The 19,649-nt window shown below is 46.1% G+C and overlaps 2 protein-coding genes across 2 annotated transcripts in view; one reads left to right on the top strand and one right to left on the bottom strand.

Moving 5' to 3' along the window:
- TGM3 (transglutaminase 3) overlaps window positions 1-9,798 on the bottom strand; it is a 35,387-nt gene extending 25,589 nt beyond the window's left edge. Inside the window, exons 1-6 of the mRNA XM_060078202.1 lie at window positions 9,621-9,798; window positions 9,034-9,276; window positions 8,307-8,425; window positions 6,785-6,913; window positions 3,381-3,558; window positions 3,142-3,277 (exon numbers count right to left, since the gene is read on the bottom strand). Coding sequence (XP_059934185.1) covers window positions 3,142-3,277; window positions 3,381-3,558; window positions 6,785-6,913; window positions 8,307-8,425; window positions 9,034-9,276; window positions 9,621-9,798 — 983 coding nt within the window. The remainder of the gene's footprint in view (window positions 1-3,141; window positions 3,278-3,380; window positions 3,559-6,784; window positions 6,914-8,306; window positions 8,426-9,033; window positions 9,277-9,620) is intronic.
- A 3,387-nt stretch (window positions 9,799-13,185) lies between these two features.
- Window positions 13,186-19,649, top strand: part of LOC132476922 (rasGAP-activating-like protein 1) — a 64,998-nt gene continuing 58,534 nt past the window's right edge. Inside the window, 1 exon segment of the mRNA XM_060079185.1 lies at window positions 13,186-13,464. Coding sequence (XP_059935168.1) covers window positions 13,186-13,464 — 279 coding nt within the window.

The following is a 19,649-nucleotide window of genomic DNA, read 5'->3' as shown; positions in this document are numbered from 1 at the left end:
ATTTACTTAGAGCGTCCGAATGTCTCCAGCCGTTTACCGGTGCTTCTCCCTGGGCCTCTGTTTTCTCATTTATGAAATGAGTAGGTCTCTCTCTAAGATCCCTTCCAGCTCTAATGTTCTTCGACTGGGGAGAGTCATGTTGACAGACACCTAGGTCCACCTCCAACTTGGATGCTATTTCAGTTTGACTTTGGGCAAATTGTTTCTCCCCACTGAGCTCCTGAGACAGCGTCTAGTATCATAGAAAAGGTGCATTTGCTGCCTAAGTGTGAAGCTTAGAACCCAGCTTTTCCACCTGGTTGGTGTCCAGCCACTCCTTTTCTGGAAAATCTCCAAGTAAGCGGTCTGAATTCTCAAACATCAGTCAGGAATAGTGATAACATTCTTTGGCATCTCTCTGGTGCTTCATAGTTTCCAAAGCCCCCTGGGTTCAAATCCCAGCTCCACCATTTTCTAGTTACCTGCCCTTGGGTGAATGACTCTGTGTCTCAGGTTCCTTAACTGTAAAATGGGTTGTTCATAATAATGCCTACTTCACTGTTTCTGAAGAGTACATGCAAGCACTCAGAACATTACCTGGAACACAACAATTGCTCAGCAAATTATTAGCTGCTGCTGTTATTATTATTAAGCACTTTCAGATGCCTAACCTCACTTGATCCTTACATTCTATTACTTTAAGCAAATCTGGACAAGGTTCTAAAAGCTTTTAACATTTGCAACATACAAAGATTCAGTTGGAAGGATTTCTGTTCAAACCCAAACTGTCCTTTTAATAATATGTTAGTAATTCCACTCCATGCAGAAAATGACTCGTGGGATAGCTCCCCCACTACCCACGGTGGGAACCATGTTGAAGGGATGTGATAGCTCCCTTGGGTGGGGTAGCTCTTACATAAAAAGTGGGGCAAGCTGAAGCTGCAGAGAATAAAAAAATTAAAGAGACTTAAGTGAACATCTAGTTTCAGGCCAACTTTTATATTTCACTGCTGGGGAAACTGGGGACCAGAAACACGAAGTGGCTTTCACAAGTTCTAGAGCCAGATGGTAGTGGGGCTGGAACTAGGGCTCAGGACTCCCTGTCCGCACACCACCCAGTGCTGGTTCCCCACCCACAGCTGGTAGGGAGGAGGATGGGGAGGGACTCACAGGTCTCACTGCTTTCTGAGGACAGTTCTGATGAGGGGGGATGAGACTCCCAGGAAAAATCACAGCTTTAGGGCCCAATACCCTGCAATGAGGCCAACAGAAATGACAGTGGAGACACCCTGGAATGTCTCCACAGGCCCAGACTTGCCCCAGGGTGATTATATTTGGAATGAATTATGAAGCTAATGTGGAGTGGTAACATGAACCAGGAACCAAGAGATCTCAGGACTAATTACAAATTCAGCTTAAAGGCCCCACCTTCCTGTTCCCAGGAAGTCTTCCTTGATGGCTCCCTCCCTGAGTTCCCACAGTGCTTACTGTCTGAATCACGCACCTGGCATACCCCACACCATCCCACATTGCTAAATAGCTTCTACTAATGGCCTCCCCACTCCTTATCTCCTAGCAGCACCAGATATGCTCTCAGTGGAGGGACTGAGCCTTAAGCATTCTGGTCTCTCTGCAGTTGCTAGTGTGCAGGATGATCACAGAAGGGTTACGCCAAAGGGGACCTCCCCTTCCCCAAATCAGTCATTTGTTGAACCAAGCGTCTCCTTTTGTGAAGGAAACCAAACTCAGGAATGGCATTGCCCCAAGGATCAGAACAGGTTACAATGGGATTTTGGACACAGTAACAAAAGAAAAAAACAGGGAGAAGAAAAGACCTTCATTTATGAGAAGCTGGAAAAAAAAACCTCTCTATAAGTAGCTGTGCCACTAGAGAGAAACGTTGTGTATGGGCAGATTAAGAAAGAACATCTGAAATAAGCTTTCTCTTTCCCATTAAACCCTAGAATCCATGTGACCTTGAGTGAATTCATACTCCTCCCTCCCTTCAGAGGGGAGGGGATGCTCAGTGCCATTATTGGTGTGGGGTGTTGTCTATTTGTTTTAAAAGATTTTTCTGTTAATTTTAATATTCCTTTGACTTTATTCGTTACCCTGAGTACATTTCAGTAAAGTTGGATCTACTTATTCTGGGAATAATAAGTAATAAAGAATTTTTTTATAGACCATTTCCAAGTTGAACATCTGGAAATAAGATAGCATCTGTTATCAGGTTAGCTAGACAAGTATATGCATGTGAGGGATTATGTGTGTGTATAACCTTTGAAATGGATTCAAACAATGGATTATTGACATATGCATGTAGTACTTTATATACATAGACACATAGATATCTATGTGTATATACAGATATAGACAAAATTATTTTCAGTTGCCATCTGGTAATAACTTGGCATATGGTATAATCTTAAATAGCTGTAACAATATCTATTTTATGTATATATGCAGCTATACAAAGTTATGAATATATGTCTATAAGTTTTAGATAACTTACTTCCAGTTGGCATTTATTATATATTGCATACATATGTGCATGGATAGATACATGTGCACATAGCATATTTATGGTTAGAAATATATATGCTCAGTAACATATAAAGTCTCTTTTTTTTCAGTTGGAATCCAGAATAAGCTAACATTTTATTCTATCAACCAAGATACACAGAAAGTATATATGCATAAGAGAAAATGTGTCACTTTTCTCTAAGAAAACCCAAAAGTCATATGGGTTGCCTGAAGTGACACAAATCTATATTTATTACTAGAAAATCAATAGTTTCAGTGTTTATCTTCTAAAGTAGCATAGAGTCTAGTGGGTGCTACAAATTCAGGGAAGAGCCCAGGAATCATATCTTTCACTGGTATAACAGCCTTAATCTGGCGGCAAGATAAAGTAGACCATCAGAATTTGCAGAACTCTGAGAAGAGCTGTTTCGGGTCTTGCTAGATTCTTGCTAGATTCAGCATTTTCATTTTACACTTGATCTTAGCCAAAAGGTCAAGAAGTGATAGCATTTCCACTCTAAACTATATGTTGACATGGTACTTGCCTCCCAGCTCCTGTTTGGAGCTGGGTCCCAGGAGATGGGGAGAGCTGGGGAGAAGCTGCTCAGATGTGGTGCTCAGAAAGGGTCAGACACTCACCATATGCTGTCACTGCCTTTGTCCATGGGCTGTCCTCTGGGGTCATAGTACACATCCACGCTGAGGTTTTTGTCTGTGTCATGAGCTGAGTTGAAGTTGGTGATAACTCGGGAGGGAATCCCAAAACACCGCAGCACTGCAAATCAAGGGTAGTCTGAGGACTCAGGGTGCAGTGGAGATGGTACCTTGGAGTACCTCACTGCTGCCCACCCAGGAAAGGCACATCACACCCAGAGTACCTGTGTTGAGGGTCCCAGCGAAGACCCAGCACTGGCCATATTGGACTGCCCTGAAGCCAGAAGTTTGCCACTTCTTGAGGATCTCCACGCTGCCATTCCAGTCCCTTGGGTCCTGGCCACTTCCATAGTCACCACTCCAGTTCCCAGCAACCACACCATAGTCATCATTGGCATTGATCTGGGCAGGAAAAAAACCCCAAAGAAATCAGCACAGAGAGTGACATGCAGAGTTCAGGGGACAAGATAAGGAGACAAGGAAGGAAGCCAGGGAGCCTCCTTCAAGTGGATTTTCTGTCTTTCTGGGTGATTTGGATGATAATTGTGATAATGATCCCCCTAGGAGTATCAAGCAGTATATGAATTTAAAAGTGCTTTCCTTAACAGGCCATGTTTGCCCCTAATTCACATATCATTCCCAGCTCACAGGGAAAACTGAGGCTCCGTGGCTTGTCAGTGGTGAGGGACGGGCAGAAAATCAGCCTGCAGGCAATTTCTGGCCAAAACTCATGGGTTGCTGCTGCTGCCTGACTTGGGAGTCCATGGTTTGAAGCTCTCTTTTGGTGTCCTGGTCTTCTAAAAAGATCACTTTAGAACTTTAGCAACTAACTTCTTCTTGGAAAGAATAAAGATGGACTGTTGCTTTTCATTCATTCATTCATTTATTCATTCCCTCAACTTAAGGCATGATTCTTGTATAAGTAACACAACCATGATGCAGTATGAAAAGAGCAATCAAAAGATCTAGCAATCAAAAGATCTGAGTTTCTTAGTCTGAGTCTTTTATAGACTCATATTGAAATATTTAGGGATGAAATGATATAATGTCTGGGATTTACTAAACAGTCTTTGGAGGAAGGGACAGAGATGAAACAAGACTGGCCTTGAGTGGGTAATGGCTGAAGCCAGTGATGGGTACGTAAGAGTTCATTTTACTTTTTCCTCTACTTTAGTGAAAGTCTGAACTTTTCCATGATAAAAAGTTAAAAGAGAATGAAAAAAGGAGAAACCTCAGAGAAAAACAAATATCGTATATTATCGCTTATATGTGCAATCTAGAAAAATGGTACAGATGAACTTATTTGCAAAACAGAAATAGAGACACAGATGTACAGAACAAATGTGTGGTTACCAAGGGGGGAAAGGGGGTGGTGGGATGAATTGGGAGATTGGGATTGACATATATACACTATTATGTATAAAACAGATAACTAATAAGAACCTGCTGTATAGCACAGGGAACTCCACTTTGTTATACAGTAGAAAATAACACAACACTGTAAAACAACAATACCCCAATTTAAAAAAATTTTTTAAATAAAGTAAAATCAAATAGATAACTAATGAGAACCTACTGTATAGCACAGGGAGCTCTACTCAATGCTCTGTGGTGACCTAAATGGGAAGGAAATCTAAAAAAGAGAGGATATAGGTATACGTATAACTGATTCACTTTGCTGTACAGCAGAAACTAACATAACATTGTAAAGCAACCCTACTCCAATAAAAAATTTAAAAAAAGAAGAAGAAGAAGAAACCCGAGTTGCAAGCCCAGCCTGGCTGCTTGTCAGCTGGGTGACTGCTTGCGGGGGAGTCGATTCACCTCTCTGGGCCTTCATTCTTTACCTTCCAACACAGGGAACTTTAGAAACAAGTACTCCCTCAGCTGTGTTCCAGCAGCCAAGTTTTCAGAGTTTATGAAACTTTGACTAGCATTTATCCCAACCTTACAGTGAGAACGGCTCCCTCTCTCTGTGGGGGCCACAAGGGCAAGGCCTATGAGGATGAACAGTCTGGAAATGGAAGGATCCTTGCCCAGGACAGGCTGACCCAGCCCTCCACAGTCCCTCTGTGTGGTGGGTGAGCTCCACAGCCTCTCCAGGATGGTCTGGGCTGGAACAGCAGGATGGGGCCAGATGGGACTCCTTCAAGATGGAAGATTGCACAGACCATCCCCATCTCCTGAGTCACAGGTGCACCAGCCTCCAAAGTGGTAATCAACAGAGTCATCTCTGACTGAAAGCCAAGGTTTCAAAGCCCCACACAGGCCATAATTAGCTCGTGGCCCAGCCCAACCAGGAGGGCTGGAGAGAGAGTGGGGGGGGTACCGCTGAGGCACCCAGCTCTGAGATCAAGTGGTTTGTCTGGAGGGCAGGGGTGAGTCAGCAGCTACTGGAGCCAGCTGCCTCCTCTCCCCTCTCCTGAGCTGAGGAGGCTCAGCTTCCTAAAGTGCCTGAATCCAGCTTCCCTCGGCCTTGGCGTTGGGTTTAATCCACCCCCTCCTGGGCCACTTGGTTTTTGAGGTTGAGTCCAGGCCCCACTCCCTCTCTGCACTCTTCCCAGCTGCCTTGGTCCCCACCATTTCCTCAGCACCTCCACATTGCCTGGGCCTCCCCACAGCTGTCCTGTGAAGTTTGGGTTAAAAAGTAACCCAAAGCTGTCTGATGACCCCCGATATCTATCATGCAGTCAGAAGGCCATTCAAATTTCTAACCATGTAACTAGCTTGTTAGCTTGGATATTCTCCCAACTCAAAAGAGACTTGAAATGCCTAGTCCATTAATCAAAAAAAAAAAAAAAAAGTTAAAGACACTTCTGAGTAATCATTTAGTTTCGGAGGGTTAAAGTTCAAGAACTCTCTGACTTTTAGCTTTTTACTTTGTAACTTTTGAGCAGGCTATCCCTTGTTTGGATACTTTCTGATGGAGGTGCTCTCTGCACACTGACTACAGAGCAGTGCATTCCTCCAGCATCCAGCTTATGTGTGCCTCTGAGTGCACGTGCGCATGTGTCTGGGGAAGTGGGGACAGGTTTCTCACATGGAGGGACTGGGCAAGTGAAGGAGGCCCTGAGCAGGCAATTGGAGGCCTTGCTCTGGCCAGACTCACAGGCTGAGGCTGTGAGTGAGTCACTCCAGCCCCCTGGCATCAGTTTCCCCATCTAGACAATGACTGTGTTGGCCTCTGCCCTCCCCGCTGGCACACGAGCCCTCTGTGCTGAGGATGGGATGAGTCAGAGCAAAGGAGGTTAATGCTTCAGGCTGGCTCAGGAGCTTACCCCCTTTCCCAGGAGCCCCAGGGATGGAGCAAATTCTCAGCTTTGCCTCCTTCTGGTCCTGGCAGACACCCAAAGATCAAATCCTTCATCATTGGAGGAAGGCCTCACAGTACAGTGGAATGGGCTTTGGAGCCAGGCAGCCTGGGTCCAGCTCTGCCTTTGCCACTCACTCACTGCGTGTCTCAGGAATGTTCTTTAACGTAGAGGCTCCACGTGTGCGAAATGGGGATGGTAACAGCCACAACTATATTTTGTGAGATGTCAACCAATGCTATAAGTGGTTGTGCCTAACCCAGAGCTGGGTTTGATATACAGGAATAACTAGTTATTATGGTTTTCTCATCACTCACCATTGCACTCAGCACCCGGCCAACATACTGGGGGTCGTCTCTGCGGGACACATCAGTAGCAGGGTCACGGTGAAAATTCAGACTCTTATCCAGCAGAGAGAGGCAAATGTTCAGAATGCCTTCTTCAAACTGTTCAAAATGGGACCATATGTTACAATGAAAGAAATGACAAGTAGTATCAGCTTATAGAAGGCACGGGGGCTACACTGGTAAGAACCATGGGCTCTGCCCAGATCCTTCCACTCCGCAGCCTCCAGAGCTGAGAGAATCTGAGGAACAACCACCCAACTTGGGCTTTAACCCTGCAAACTCATCCAGAGCCCTTGCTCTACACAAGGCCTTGCACTGAGGTCCCTAAAGTTAATGGCACTCCCTCACTGTTATGAACTTGAGAGCAATCACTTGGCCTGTCTGGGCCTCAATTTGTCCACCTTTATAACAGGGGATCAGACTGAGCTCATCTCAAAGTTTCCATCTAGATCTGACATTGATCTTGAGCATATTACTCAGACTTTGGGGGAACTGATTAAAAAGATAAAATGTCTCACTAAATTGGAATTTGAAGGCATTTTCACAAAATAAGTCTTATTTTTGCCATTGCTTCTCAAATGGAGAAGGCCAAGCTCTTTCTTGCCTTAGGGTCTTTGCATGTGCAGTTCCTTCTACCTCCACTGCTCTTCCCCAAGAGATCTATCTGGCTCCTTTGCCTCCTTTAGGTTTCTGATCAAAAGTTCTTTTCTAAGAGAGGCTCACCCAGATCTCGCCCTTCAAAAATATCTTCCCTTCCATCCCCGGGTGCACCTTATGCCCTTACCCACCCCACCCCACTTTCTTTTTGAATGAAATTTAACACAGAACCCAACATATAAAACTCAATATATAAAATATATGGCAGATGTGCTCTGGTTGACTACAGAATGGGGTCTGGACATGGCAGAGAATGCACCTGTCCACCCCCTGCTGGACATGCAAGGTACCTCACCCAAGGCACTTCGTTGTAATGTCTTCATTTATCTACTGGAAAAAAGAAAAGGTGGAGGGAATCTCTGGATGTTTTTTAGGCTGAGCAAACCTGGGAACTCTGTGGACTCAGATGTCATACTAATGAAGGACCTTTGAAAGGTCGAATGCACACACCAAGGAAGCTTCCTCACATTCTTACCTAGAATGAATAACAGAAACTACATTATTGTCCCAAGTGTCTCTACTGGGCCTTATCCTCATTTGTGCATCATGGTACCAATAACACTTCATTGCATCAATTTAGTTATGTGTCAGTTTTGCCCACTAGATTGTGACCTCCTCCAAGACAGGAAATCTGTCTTATCCATCTCCTGTATCCATAGTGTGCAGCTTGGGGCCTGGCACATAGTAGGTCATCAGTAAATGCCTTCTGAATGGATGAATGAACAGAAGGCAGGCGAATGGACAGATTTGGGAACTTCCGCCTATCTGTGGGACCAGCGGCTGAGCTTCTTGGGTATAATAGGGACATTACCACCAGGCTTTATGATCTTTTTACCTGTCCGTAGTTCCAGCCAATCATGCCAATGTAACCTGGTCTTCCCACGAAGATGACGCCAGCATCTTCCTGAACATACTCCTCCCTCTCATCACAGTTACTCATAAAGACACTATCAGCTGTTTGACACAAAAAGCAGATATTAGGGGTTATAGAGAGGACTATAGAGACCAGTCGTCCTCTCAGTCCTGAGTAACCTCCTGGGGGCTGGAGCAAGCCCTACCTGCAACCCTTCACCCAACCTCCACTGAGGAGTGAAGCCTTGGGCTATAATGTTTCCACCTCATATTGTGGGAACTATGATCTTGAAAAAAGAAGCTGGGATGACCTGAGAATCTGAAAATGAGACCCCTGGGAATGAAACACTTGCTTCTTCAGGCACAAGCTATCTCCACGCTGCAGAATTGTGCTGTGGTCATTACACTATACTATACAGTTTTCAAAAGCTCATGAGATCCCTGCAATAGCTCCAAAAATAGCACGATGTCCATTTAATGGTGAGGAATTTGATGCTTAGAAGGGTAGAGTGACTGCCAGACACACAAAGCTGGTTAAGTGGCAGAGCTGGACTCAAACCCCTGGCTTCTGACTTCTAGCTTCTGTGCTGCTTCCATATTCCACAAACTTTCCCTAATCAAACCTGAGCCCATGAAAAGCATTCCCCCCATCTCCTTTCCATGGGCATCACTTAGCTGATGGCTGGGAGTGTGGGTGGCTAGGTGCCTACCTTGCAACCAGGGGTTAAAGAGCAGTATGAATGTTCCAAGTTTCAGAGTGGTTTCGCTGTCCTCGAAGGAGATCTGAGCACTCAGCGTGTACCTTCCTATGGGTGCATTGGCAGGACTGAGGATGGAGATGCTCAGAACATTGTTCCTGTCGTACAGAAGTTGTGCGCCCCAGCCAGTGCCACTTATCCTGTTGCGGAGTGGAAACACAGCCTTTGTCTTGGCCGACTCTGAGGGGTAAGGCCCTGTAAAAGAAGGCATAGGACAATGGAAACCAAGTAGTGTTGGCCAGACTGTGGGGAGAAACCAGATTCCAATATAACTGTCAGGGCCCTTTGGGAGACATCATACAATGAAGCATTGTGTTATGGCACTGGAAGCAGCTGGAGAGACCACGTGGGCCAAATCCCTCTTGATGTGAAGACTGTGACCCTCAGACTCAGAGACAGGCAGAAACTTGCTCAAGGTCACACCAAGTCAATGGTAGAGCTGGGCTAAAGCCCGGGGCCACTACCACCACCATCCCTTGGATGCACAGCCCCAAGGTCTACTCAGATGTGTGTTGGCTGGGGGAGCAGGGAGCAGGTACCTGTGGAAGCTGTGAATGTCACACGTCCGTTATAGCCGAGACTTCGGCATAAGGTCAATGACATGGAGAAGAGTTGGCCTCTCCGCACGATAAGCTCCTGGCTGAAGAACTTGTCTGTGTGATGTTCCTGCTCATTTCTGGTTATCTGCCAGTTGACACTCTGGAGTTCTAAAGCCATGAGACAGAAAAGAAGACTTGAGATCCTCAGAGGCAAGGGATGGTGGTGTGGGGGAAAAAGTGTAAGTTACCAAACAAAGAGACTGCTTTTGGACAGGGCTCACTGGGGAAGAATCTTCTAGGAAGAATCACATTAAAATGCAAGCATAGCAAGCACTTTACAGCCTATTCCCATCTGCCTTTTCAGGCTGCAGAAGCTCTGCACACACTAGTCCCACTTCCCCCTCCACCTGGCCGACTGTCACTCAGCTCTCAAAGAAGTAGCTTCACCCAACCAGCCAGAACTGAGTAACCAATTCTGTCCACTTTATCTTCCTTCCTTTGTGGATGGGGGCTCATGTAGAACTGGGAGGACGCTACTTCTCTCGAATCCACCACCCTGGTTTGGCTTCCTTGCTTTTCCCTTTGTGTCTTCCCAGATACCAGGTGTCTTCTATCACTCCAACACCCAGCAAACGTTTAGCTGTGTGATCTGTACTTTATATATGCAACACCTCGGTGTTGGCCTGGGCATCTGATACTGAGGAGGATTGTGTAACCCTGACAAGTATTTTGAGGCTGGAGATTGGGCAATCATTGGCCTGGAAGGTCTTTCAAATGCTCACTGGCAAGAGTGGTCTAAGGCCATGAGATCCCTGGATAAGACCCTGAGGACTAACACCTCAAAATCCACCTCCAAACTTCTCAGGTGATTGTGGAGGCGAGGGAGCTAAGCTGAGAAGGGTTTCAGAGAAGAAAGATTCCAGGAGACATGAGGAGTTTAGCCGATTTAAACCTTTTGAGATATTTAATTCCTTTGAGTTACATTTGAGATGTTCACCACCCATTCTTCTGCAAATGAAAGCGGTCTCTGTCTTTATGATGTGGCCATGGCTATGATGAGAGTGGAGTAGCCCATCCTAGCACCAGGCACAACTCTTCTTTATAGGTGTCTGTCTGTGTCCATCAGAATGTGCCTTCTTAAACTTTATATTCTGATGCCTAGCACATTGCTTGACTCTATTAGGACAGTTAGACAAACAACTGAGGGAATAAATGAACAAACAAACATAAAACTAATGTCATGCAATGACTATCATGACTAGAGCTCTAAATTTAGTCTATAAGGAAAGGTCTATATGGGGTATTCATTCAATAAACATATAGAGAATACATATTATTTACAGGACACTATGTAAAGCACAATGTTGGGGGTGTGAAAATGTATGAAAAGTAGTTTGAATCCTCAAAGAGCTTCAGGAGGGCATAAGACAACATGTCAGAATGAATGGTGGAATGAGGTAAATCCAATCTCCCCCCAAAAAGGGGTCTAAGAGATGTAGGTAAGAATCGCTTTCAGTTATAGGGATCAGAAAAAATTCATTGAAAATGCTGGGCCTTGAAGGAAGAGAGAATTTTGTCAGGTGCATTCCAGACAACAGGCAGAGAGGCCCAAGGCCCAGGAGAGCAGGTGTCTCATTTGGCTAGAGCAGAGGCTTTCCACAGAGGAGAAAGGGGAGGCAGGGAGGGTGTGGCTCCAGGGCAGGCCTGGGGCTGGGGGCTCCCATCCAAGCAACTCCGGAGACGGGCAGAGGCTCGTAAGAGACACTCTCTTGAGTGGGACGCAGACTCTGGGTGATGAGCCAAAGGCTGCTGCTGAAGCGGGGCTCAGGAGGTGATCTCACCTACACTTGGAGTACTAAAGATTCATTCATTCAAATGCCCACTTGTTCATTCATTCATTCAACAAATGGTTATTGAAAGAATAAATTACGTTTTTTTTTTTTACTCAGGGAAACTAAAACATTCCTGCAATCAAAAATATCTATTGAATGAAGGGCAAGGCAAAGGGAGGGAAGGTGGGACAGAAGAAGATGAATGCTCCTGTGTGTAGACATTGAATGGTGACAGCTCAGAGCTCAGGCACCCTCTGGCAAACATCAAGCTCTACATGACTTGCAGAGAGCTGGTTTGCTAAAAGCTAGGACTCTTTAGGGCAACGTCCCCACCTTTTAAACCCCTGCCTCTTACAAGCTGTGCTCACTGCCTTCTGTGCGTGGGATTCGGTAGAGCTTTACTCACTGTCTCGTTTTAGAAAAAAGAAGAGCTCTTAGAAATGTGTGGTCTGAGGTCACACAAGCCTCCCCGGAGATTCTTCCCCACTCCCAAACCCTAAAGGATATTCCCCAGGAGAAGCTTATTATTCTTGACCATGGACTCTTTGAGAGCAGCAATTATGTCCCCAGACAGCCCTCAGTCAAGAACAGGGGTGAGGAAAGAGGGGTGGCAGGGATTCCCATCTATAGCCAGCTTCTGCCTTCCCTCCGACAGGCCCACCTCCTTCTTTGCTGTGCCAAGGGTTATGCACTGTTTGCTATACTTGTGCCAATAATGGAGGCGTCTCCACAAACAACAAGGGTTGGCGAGGACGTGGAGGAAAGGGAGCCCTCCTACACTGTTGGTTTGGAATGTAAATTGGTGCAGCCACTATGGAGAACAGTACGGAGGTTCCTCAAAAACCAAAAATAGAGTTACCATATGATCCAGCAATTCCACTCTTGGGTGTATATTTAAAGAATACAAAAATACTAACTCAAAAAGATACATGAACCCCAATATTCACAGCAGCATTATTTACAATAAAAAGATACAGAAGCAACCTAAATGTTCATCAACAGATGAATAAATAAGGAAGATGTGGTATATATATACAGTGGAATACTACTCAGCCATAAAAAAGAATGAAATATGCAACAACATGGATGGACCTGAAGGGTATTATGTTTAGTGAAATAAGTCAGATAGAAGAAGACAAATACTGTATATTATCACTTATATATGGAATCTAAAATAAAAAATGAAACAAATGAATATAACAAAACAGAAACAGATTTACAGATAGAGGGAACAAACTATAGTTACCAGTCAGAGGTGGGGAGGACAAGAAAGAGTTAGGGGATTAAGAGGTACAAAGTAATATGTGTAAAATGAATACATTACAAGGATAGACTGTATAACACAGGAAATATAGCCAATATTTTATAGTAACTTTAAATGGAATATAATCTATAAAAATATTGAATCACTATGTTATATACATGAAACTAATATAATATTGTAAATCAACTACACTTCAACTTAAAAAAGAATTTGTATGAAAAAAAGATGAATCAACATGCAAAAGTACACGCAGCCAGTTTACATAGGTTTGCTTAAGTCTTGAAATATAGAACAATTCTAACTATCAAAAAAATAGTGGCGATGTCTCCCTTTCATGCCAGAATGCAGGGGCTGGTCTGCAGGGAAAATGATGAAGAAGACTGAGCTCCAGGTTGCCTTGGTTGCAGGGACACCGGAAGGAGATGAAGGGCACTTTGCGCGCACTAGGTGAAGTCCTGGGGTGACTGAGATGGTCATCTCTGCCTCTCCCAGCGTGAGCCCCGGCATGAAGGAGTCTTGCTCCTTCATGGGGTGCTCGTGGGACATGCAAGGCTTCTCTGAGCTGGAGGGTGAGGAAGAGCATGACACATTTGTCATCAGTCTCCTATGTGTCAACTGTTCTCAAGAGTACACAGAGCACCCCTTCAGGGGCGGGGACGAGGGGCACCTGAGCCCTTACTGCCGGAAGGGCATCGTGTGTAACCTCTGTGGCAAACGAGGACACGCCTTTGCCCAGTGTCCCAAAGCGGTTCACAATTCTGTGGCAGCTCAGCTAACCCACGTGGCCGGGCACTGAATACCCGCCTGCCTGCTAGGGTGAACACAGAGCCAGCTTACTCCTCTTAAGTGCCAAACCCTTTTTTTAAAACCATTTTTTATCGTTTTTGAAGGAGATCAATGTTTGTTGAATTGAGAACACTGTTGACCCTGGCTTCTGTCAGGGTGTCTATCTTTTGCAGCTCATCCCATCCCCTTTTAATTTGCTGCTTCTAATCTATGTGGTCTGAGAATTTGTGAAACCAGTGTTGTTAGAAGTGTATGTAACCTGAGTCAATAGGCTCTGAATGGTGGCCAAGGGCCTCTCTTATGGCATTAAAATGCATGGACTTTGTGACAGCGCTTTCAGTGGTTCAGAAACCATTCTTCACAGAAACAGAATCTAGAATTTTCCTGCTGGAAAAGACCTAAAAATTGGTCTAGACCAATCCCCTCGTATTCCAACAGATGAAACAGGACCAGAGAGGTTAACTGACTGGGTCAAAATCACATAGCTGTCTGGTGCCAGAGCTAGCCTAGAGTAGAGTTCCCTGACCCCAAGCCCGGTGCTCATTCCACTACCTCTCACACCTCACAACATTTTCCTCAGCACTTGAGGGCCCAGAAAGTCTGCTCTTTCAAGAATAATGAGCCCAGAGGATGCTAAGAAATCATCTGGGGAAGGAAGCAGAAGCTTTGGCAGGAGCTTCAGAATACTTGGGAGATTCGGAAGGGACAAAGGAACATAATCCAGGGTGTACTCACTGCCCCCTGGGGTACCATGTCTGGATTAAAGTGGCCCTGCTCCTTTGTGGCCTTCCCCTTCCCCGTTCATTGCCATCAGTGAGAAATAGAGGTGCTCCTGAGTAAAGAAAGGTTTACATTTGCATCTTAGCCTCAATAGCTAGCGTCCCCAGAGAAGCAGCTGACTGGAGCTCATCTGCAACCTCCGGACTCTCAGGAGAAAGACAGAATTCCAAGGGAGCTGTTAACTCTGAAATGTACTTGGGAAATAGGCCAAGCTAGAGGGCATTGGGTCTACTAAGTGTTATCAAGTTAAAGTTGAAAAGACAGTACTTTTCTTTTAATTTTTGTCTTTCCTTTATGTTTTGCTATTTCCTTGTGGCTTAGAATGTAAAATCGATTGTTTAAAGTTTTGTTCTGAATAAATATTTACCTTTTGTATTGCTAAAAAAAAACCCAAAAAACAGTACACAGAGCACTTTATACCTGTCATCGATGAAATCTTACAGAAACTGGAAACTGAGGGGGTGATTAGCAGATACACACTACTATATATAAAATAGATAAACAGCAAGGTCCTACTGTATAGCACAGGGAACTATATTCAATATCTTGTAATAACCTATAATGGAAAATTATATATATATATATATATATGTATAACCGAATCACTTTGCTGTATACCTGAAACTAACACAACATCGTAGATCAAGTATACTTCAACTAAAAAAAAAAAAAGAAAGAAACTGATACCTTATTCGAGGTCATATACCTAATGATTGGCAGAGCCAGGATTCTGAACCCAGGTCTTACTGACCCTCCCTGTTGCCATGGTCCCCTGTTCTCCACCTGGGAGGGGGACTCTGGCAGGAGCTTCAGTTGAGAAGGCACCCAGGTGGTGAGGAGCCCTCACTGTGCATTGTCCTCGCTTCTGGCATTTGCATCCTGACACGGAGGAGAGAGTGAGCACCTGGAGGGGGAAATGTGTTCCAAAGGGCATTCTACGTGGGAGGTGAGTAGAAGAGGAGCATCCCTGAATCCTGAGGGGGACGGCATGTTGAGTGCACGCTCACAAAGCCCCCAGGTGGTTCCTGCCTCCCTCAGTCACCGCCCCACTTGTGAGCCCTAGGATCGTTTCTGCCAGCCCCAAATCAAGGATCTGATGATCCTGTCTGTGGATTATCCAGGGCCCTTGTTCTCCCACCCACCACCCCTTGGCATAGCACTAATCACAGCCAGAGTGTTCTAGAAAGGATAGGGGAGGTGCACAACCATCCAAGTTTCTTCTTGAGTTTACAACTTCATGGATGTTTATGAGCCTCAGAGCTGTTTTTTACACCTGCCTGGATGAAGGGCAGGGATGAAAGGAGCGTGGCTTCGCCCTTACAATTGACTCATCAACACAGACTCAAAAACATCAGAGGGAGAAGCCTTGGAGACCAAGCATCTCCCCACACCCTTATTCTGGCTGTGAGGACGTGGAGGCCCAGGAGGTGGTTTGCCCACTGTGGGATGTTTCTGTACTCTCATCCAGGGCCCATCTCACAATGCCACACAGCCTCCTTGAGTCACTGCTTAACTCTACCATCAGGCCGGGGCCTATTTCCCCAATTTCTTTATCCTGAGACTATCAGTGCCACCAGCACCACTAATGTGGTAGCTACTGACAAATGTCTATCCCAGTATTCACTTGCTTCTTCTTTCTTGGTAATAAAATCCCCCATGTAAGTGGCCAGACTCCCCTGCAGCTGGGAGTCATGTGAATGAGTTCTGGGCAATGACTTGTAGGTATAGTAATGTGTATTAACTTCTAGGAAACCTCTTTTCTTTAAAAAATTGAGGTGAAATTCACCGTTTTAACCATTTAAAGCATACAATTCAGTGGCATTTAGTACATTCACAATGTTGTGCAACCATCACCACTATCTAGTTTCAGAACTTTTTCATCAACCCCAAATATATCCCCCACTCATCTGCAGTCACTCCCCATCCCCCCCTAATTGCAGCCCCTGGCAACCATTAATCTACTTCCTGTTCCCCTGGATTTGCCTATTTTGGTCATTTCATATCAATCGACTCACACATGTATGTAGTCTTTGAGTCTGGTTTTTCACTTAGCATAATGTTTTCAAGGTTCGTCCATGTGGTAGCATTTATCAGTAGCTCATCCCTTCTTTATGGCTGAATAATATTCTACTATGTTTATATACTGTATTTTGTTCATCCATTCATCAGTTGAGGGACATTTGGGTTGTTTCTACCTTTGGGCTCTTGTAGATAGTGCTGCTATGAACATTCATTTGCAAGTATTTGTTTGAATACCTGTTTTCAATCCTTCTGAGGAAACTTCTTTTTCAAAACAGTTGGCAAATGCCCTTAGCCTGCTTACTTCCATCTTCTTCCACCTGCTGCCCGGGGTGTGGGTGTGATGTAGACTCAACTCTAGACCACGCATGCCCTCAGGACATCAGAGTGGGGAACTGCACAGAGCCCAGGTCCCTGGGGATTGTGCAGCTGTCCTCTCCACCAGAAAGGCCTACATCCAGACCTATTGTGTAAGGAAGAAGTAAACTTCTGTCTTGTTTATTTCTCTAAGCCATTGTTATTTGGGGTTCACTGTCATTCACAGCTAAACCTAATTACGTATACCTGATAATGTAACCTCCCCTTGTTCTGTGGTCCACCTTTGGCAGGGGTAACATGAGAAGCACAGAAGAGATTCCAGATTGTGAAAGTGGGCTCACTAGGCAACTGTCTCCATCCTTATCAGCTGGGCTCTGTAATCGAGTCACCTGCAGCAGGTGGGAAGGATGACTTGGTTGCAGGTGTGGGCCTGGGGTTTTCACCTGATGTTTCTGAGAGGACCACAGAGAGCTGCTGGCAGGTGCCCATCACATAATGATATTCTAGGGGCTGCATCTTCCCCACCTGCCCAGACCCTATTCCCTAGGTCTCTTCTCTAGACTAAGATTTTTTTTAATCTTACAGATTTCTAGAGTTAATTAGGGCTGAGAGATATATTAAAAATTATCTAGCCAAGTGTCTTCAAGCTTTCTGTTAGAGACTTCATTAATACAGAAATACATTTTGTACATTGTTTACACACATGGGTCTATAATTGACGTAAAGTTTCACAAAACAATACTAACCCTTACTGTGTACAATGCACTGATATTTTCTGCTTTTTTTTTTTAATTTGCTGATCACAATCCACTAAACTGATTTCACAACTTGCTAATGGGTGACAACTGGCAGCTTGAAAAACAGTGATGTGATCCAATATTCCCATATGACAGGTAAGAAAGCTGAGGCACTGGAAGGGGAAGCCATCTGCTGAGGTCACAGGGTAGTTTAGAGGCAGAGTTTGGCTCAGAAACCAGTTCTTAGATCTCGGTCACTGGTGGGCTGTGAGTCACTCCCAACGACCCCCTCAGCTCCAGGCACCGGGATGTTTCCAGCTCCTGGCAGGACCCCTGCTCGCTGCAGCCCTCGCCACTCTCTTCTTTCTCTCTCTCTAGCCTGTGCTGCGTCCCTTCATCTTTCCCCCACATTCAGACATTTTCAATCCCTGTGCAGCATGGGTGGTACAATTTCTTGGCACCCAGGTCGTGGGGTAATGAGGGTTCCCTGGGTGGCTGAGTGAGGGGCTGGTGAAGATCCCGGGATGAATGAGCCCTGAACCGATGGTCTGAGCAGCCTTGAGCAAGGTCTCAGCATCTCTGTAGAAGGGGACAGTGAAACCAAACATCCTTCCTTGTAGGGTTTTTGTTGGGATCCCACGTGTGCCCACCACGAGGGCCTGGCCCTCTGGCAGGGGGGGATACAAATGCCTTAGGATCCTACACATAATGGCACCAGCAACACAGGATAGAAGAGGGTTTGAGCTTTCTCATGGGCTGCCATTGAGGGCCTCAGAGTCACAGACACTGCTGAGCATGTGTGAGCATGTGTCCGCATGTGTCCTTTCATAGTTACAAACCCTTCTATGTTGTCATTCTCATTTCACAGATGAGGGACTTGAAAGTGCCTGAAGGTGATGTCACCAGCCAAATATCACTTGCTCAGGCAGAGCCTGGCCCGAGCCCAGACTGGGAGCCGGTGCGGCCTGACCACACGCAATTTCCACACTGCCACCCTGCAGCCAGCTGACGTCGTGGTGGTGGCATGACCTGGGCACGGTTCCAGGAAGTTGCCAGAGAGAAAGGGTCACCCACAGCCTCCTCCCTGCCTTGACATTACGTGGTCAGCATGAGAGGAGAGGAAGGAAGAAGGATTCTGAGCCCCCTTCACTTCCAGAGAGTTTAGGATCTCTTAGACCCTCACTGAGTACAAGGATCATTTGGAGAATTCATATTAACCTAACCCCCACCACTGACCCATGAAATCAGGATCTCTGCATTACGGACAGCATTGATTTTTTTTCCTTAAACTCTCCTGGTGATTCTAATTCCGAGCCAGAGCCGTGACTGAGAATCACTGCCTTAGGCCTACATAGCGTTTACACTAATCAAAGCTCCTTTCCGTGAATTCTCTCCCCTGAGCCACACAGCTGCTCTGGGAGGGAGGCGGGGCGGGGGGTGCAGTCACCATCTCCTGTTTACAAAGGAGGAAAACAGGCTGAGAGAGAGGAGTGCAGACTCCTTCAGAATCCCCCTCAGCCCCTACCAGAGACCTGAGGCCCCTTTCCTTACTTCAGCAATTGGGGAAAGCATTTCCTCACTTCAGCTCACACCCCAGGCCAACATGTGGGCCCTGGGGAAGGAACCATTGCTTCATCTGTGGAGCACAGCCCAGCAGGGTGGAGGCTGAGCCGAGAAGTTATCTGAGGTGAACAGAGCAGCACGGACACGAACGCGGAGGCTTGGAAATGGGGAAAGAGCCGCTGGCATCCCAGCTCCCAGGAAAGGGTTTCTGTGCAGACCCACAGCCCAGAACGGCATGGGTCCTCTGCAGACTGGGGCTTGAGGCCAGAGAGGGTAAGTCCTGAAGCCAGCACTCTGCCCAGCAAAGCGGCTGGCGGGAAAGCTCACCATCCCAGCGGGACAGGACGTCAGTCCCCAACACAGAGGTTCTGGCCTCCTGCAGGCAGAGATCTGCATCCAGGTTTGAACTTTGGGGACCCTGCCTCTGACCCAGGGCCTCCAAGTGGCCTCATGGATGAGGAACAGTGCTTCCCCTCCACACTGGGCCCAGCGTCTGTGTCCACAGCCTGCATTCCTGTCCGGCGTGGGGCTCTGGCCTCGGTGCATGGCAGGCAGATGGTGCCCGACCACTCTGTGCAGAAGGCTGCCAGGCCTTCCTCCACCACATCACCCCCCACCCCAGGAGGCAGAATAACCGCACACCCCAGATTCCAACACAAACCTTAACTTGGGAGCGAGACGCAGCCCTCTTAGACCGGCACACTGCGACCCTGATAGTCCCCTGGGTCAC

Source organism: Mesoplodon densirostris, chromosome 16 (genome assembly GCF_025265405.1).
Source record: "Mesoplodon densirostris isolate mMesDen1 chromosome 16, mMesDen1 primary haplotype, whole genome shotgun sequence".
NCBI lineage: Eukaryota > Metazoa > Chordata > Mammalia > Artiodactyla > Ziphiidae > Mesoplodon > Mesoplodon densirostris.
Note: the sequence above shows the minus strand (reverse complement) of the source record. Positions and strands in the feature narration are given on the sequence as shown.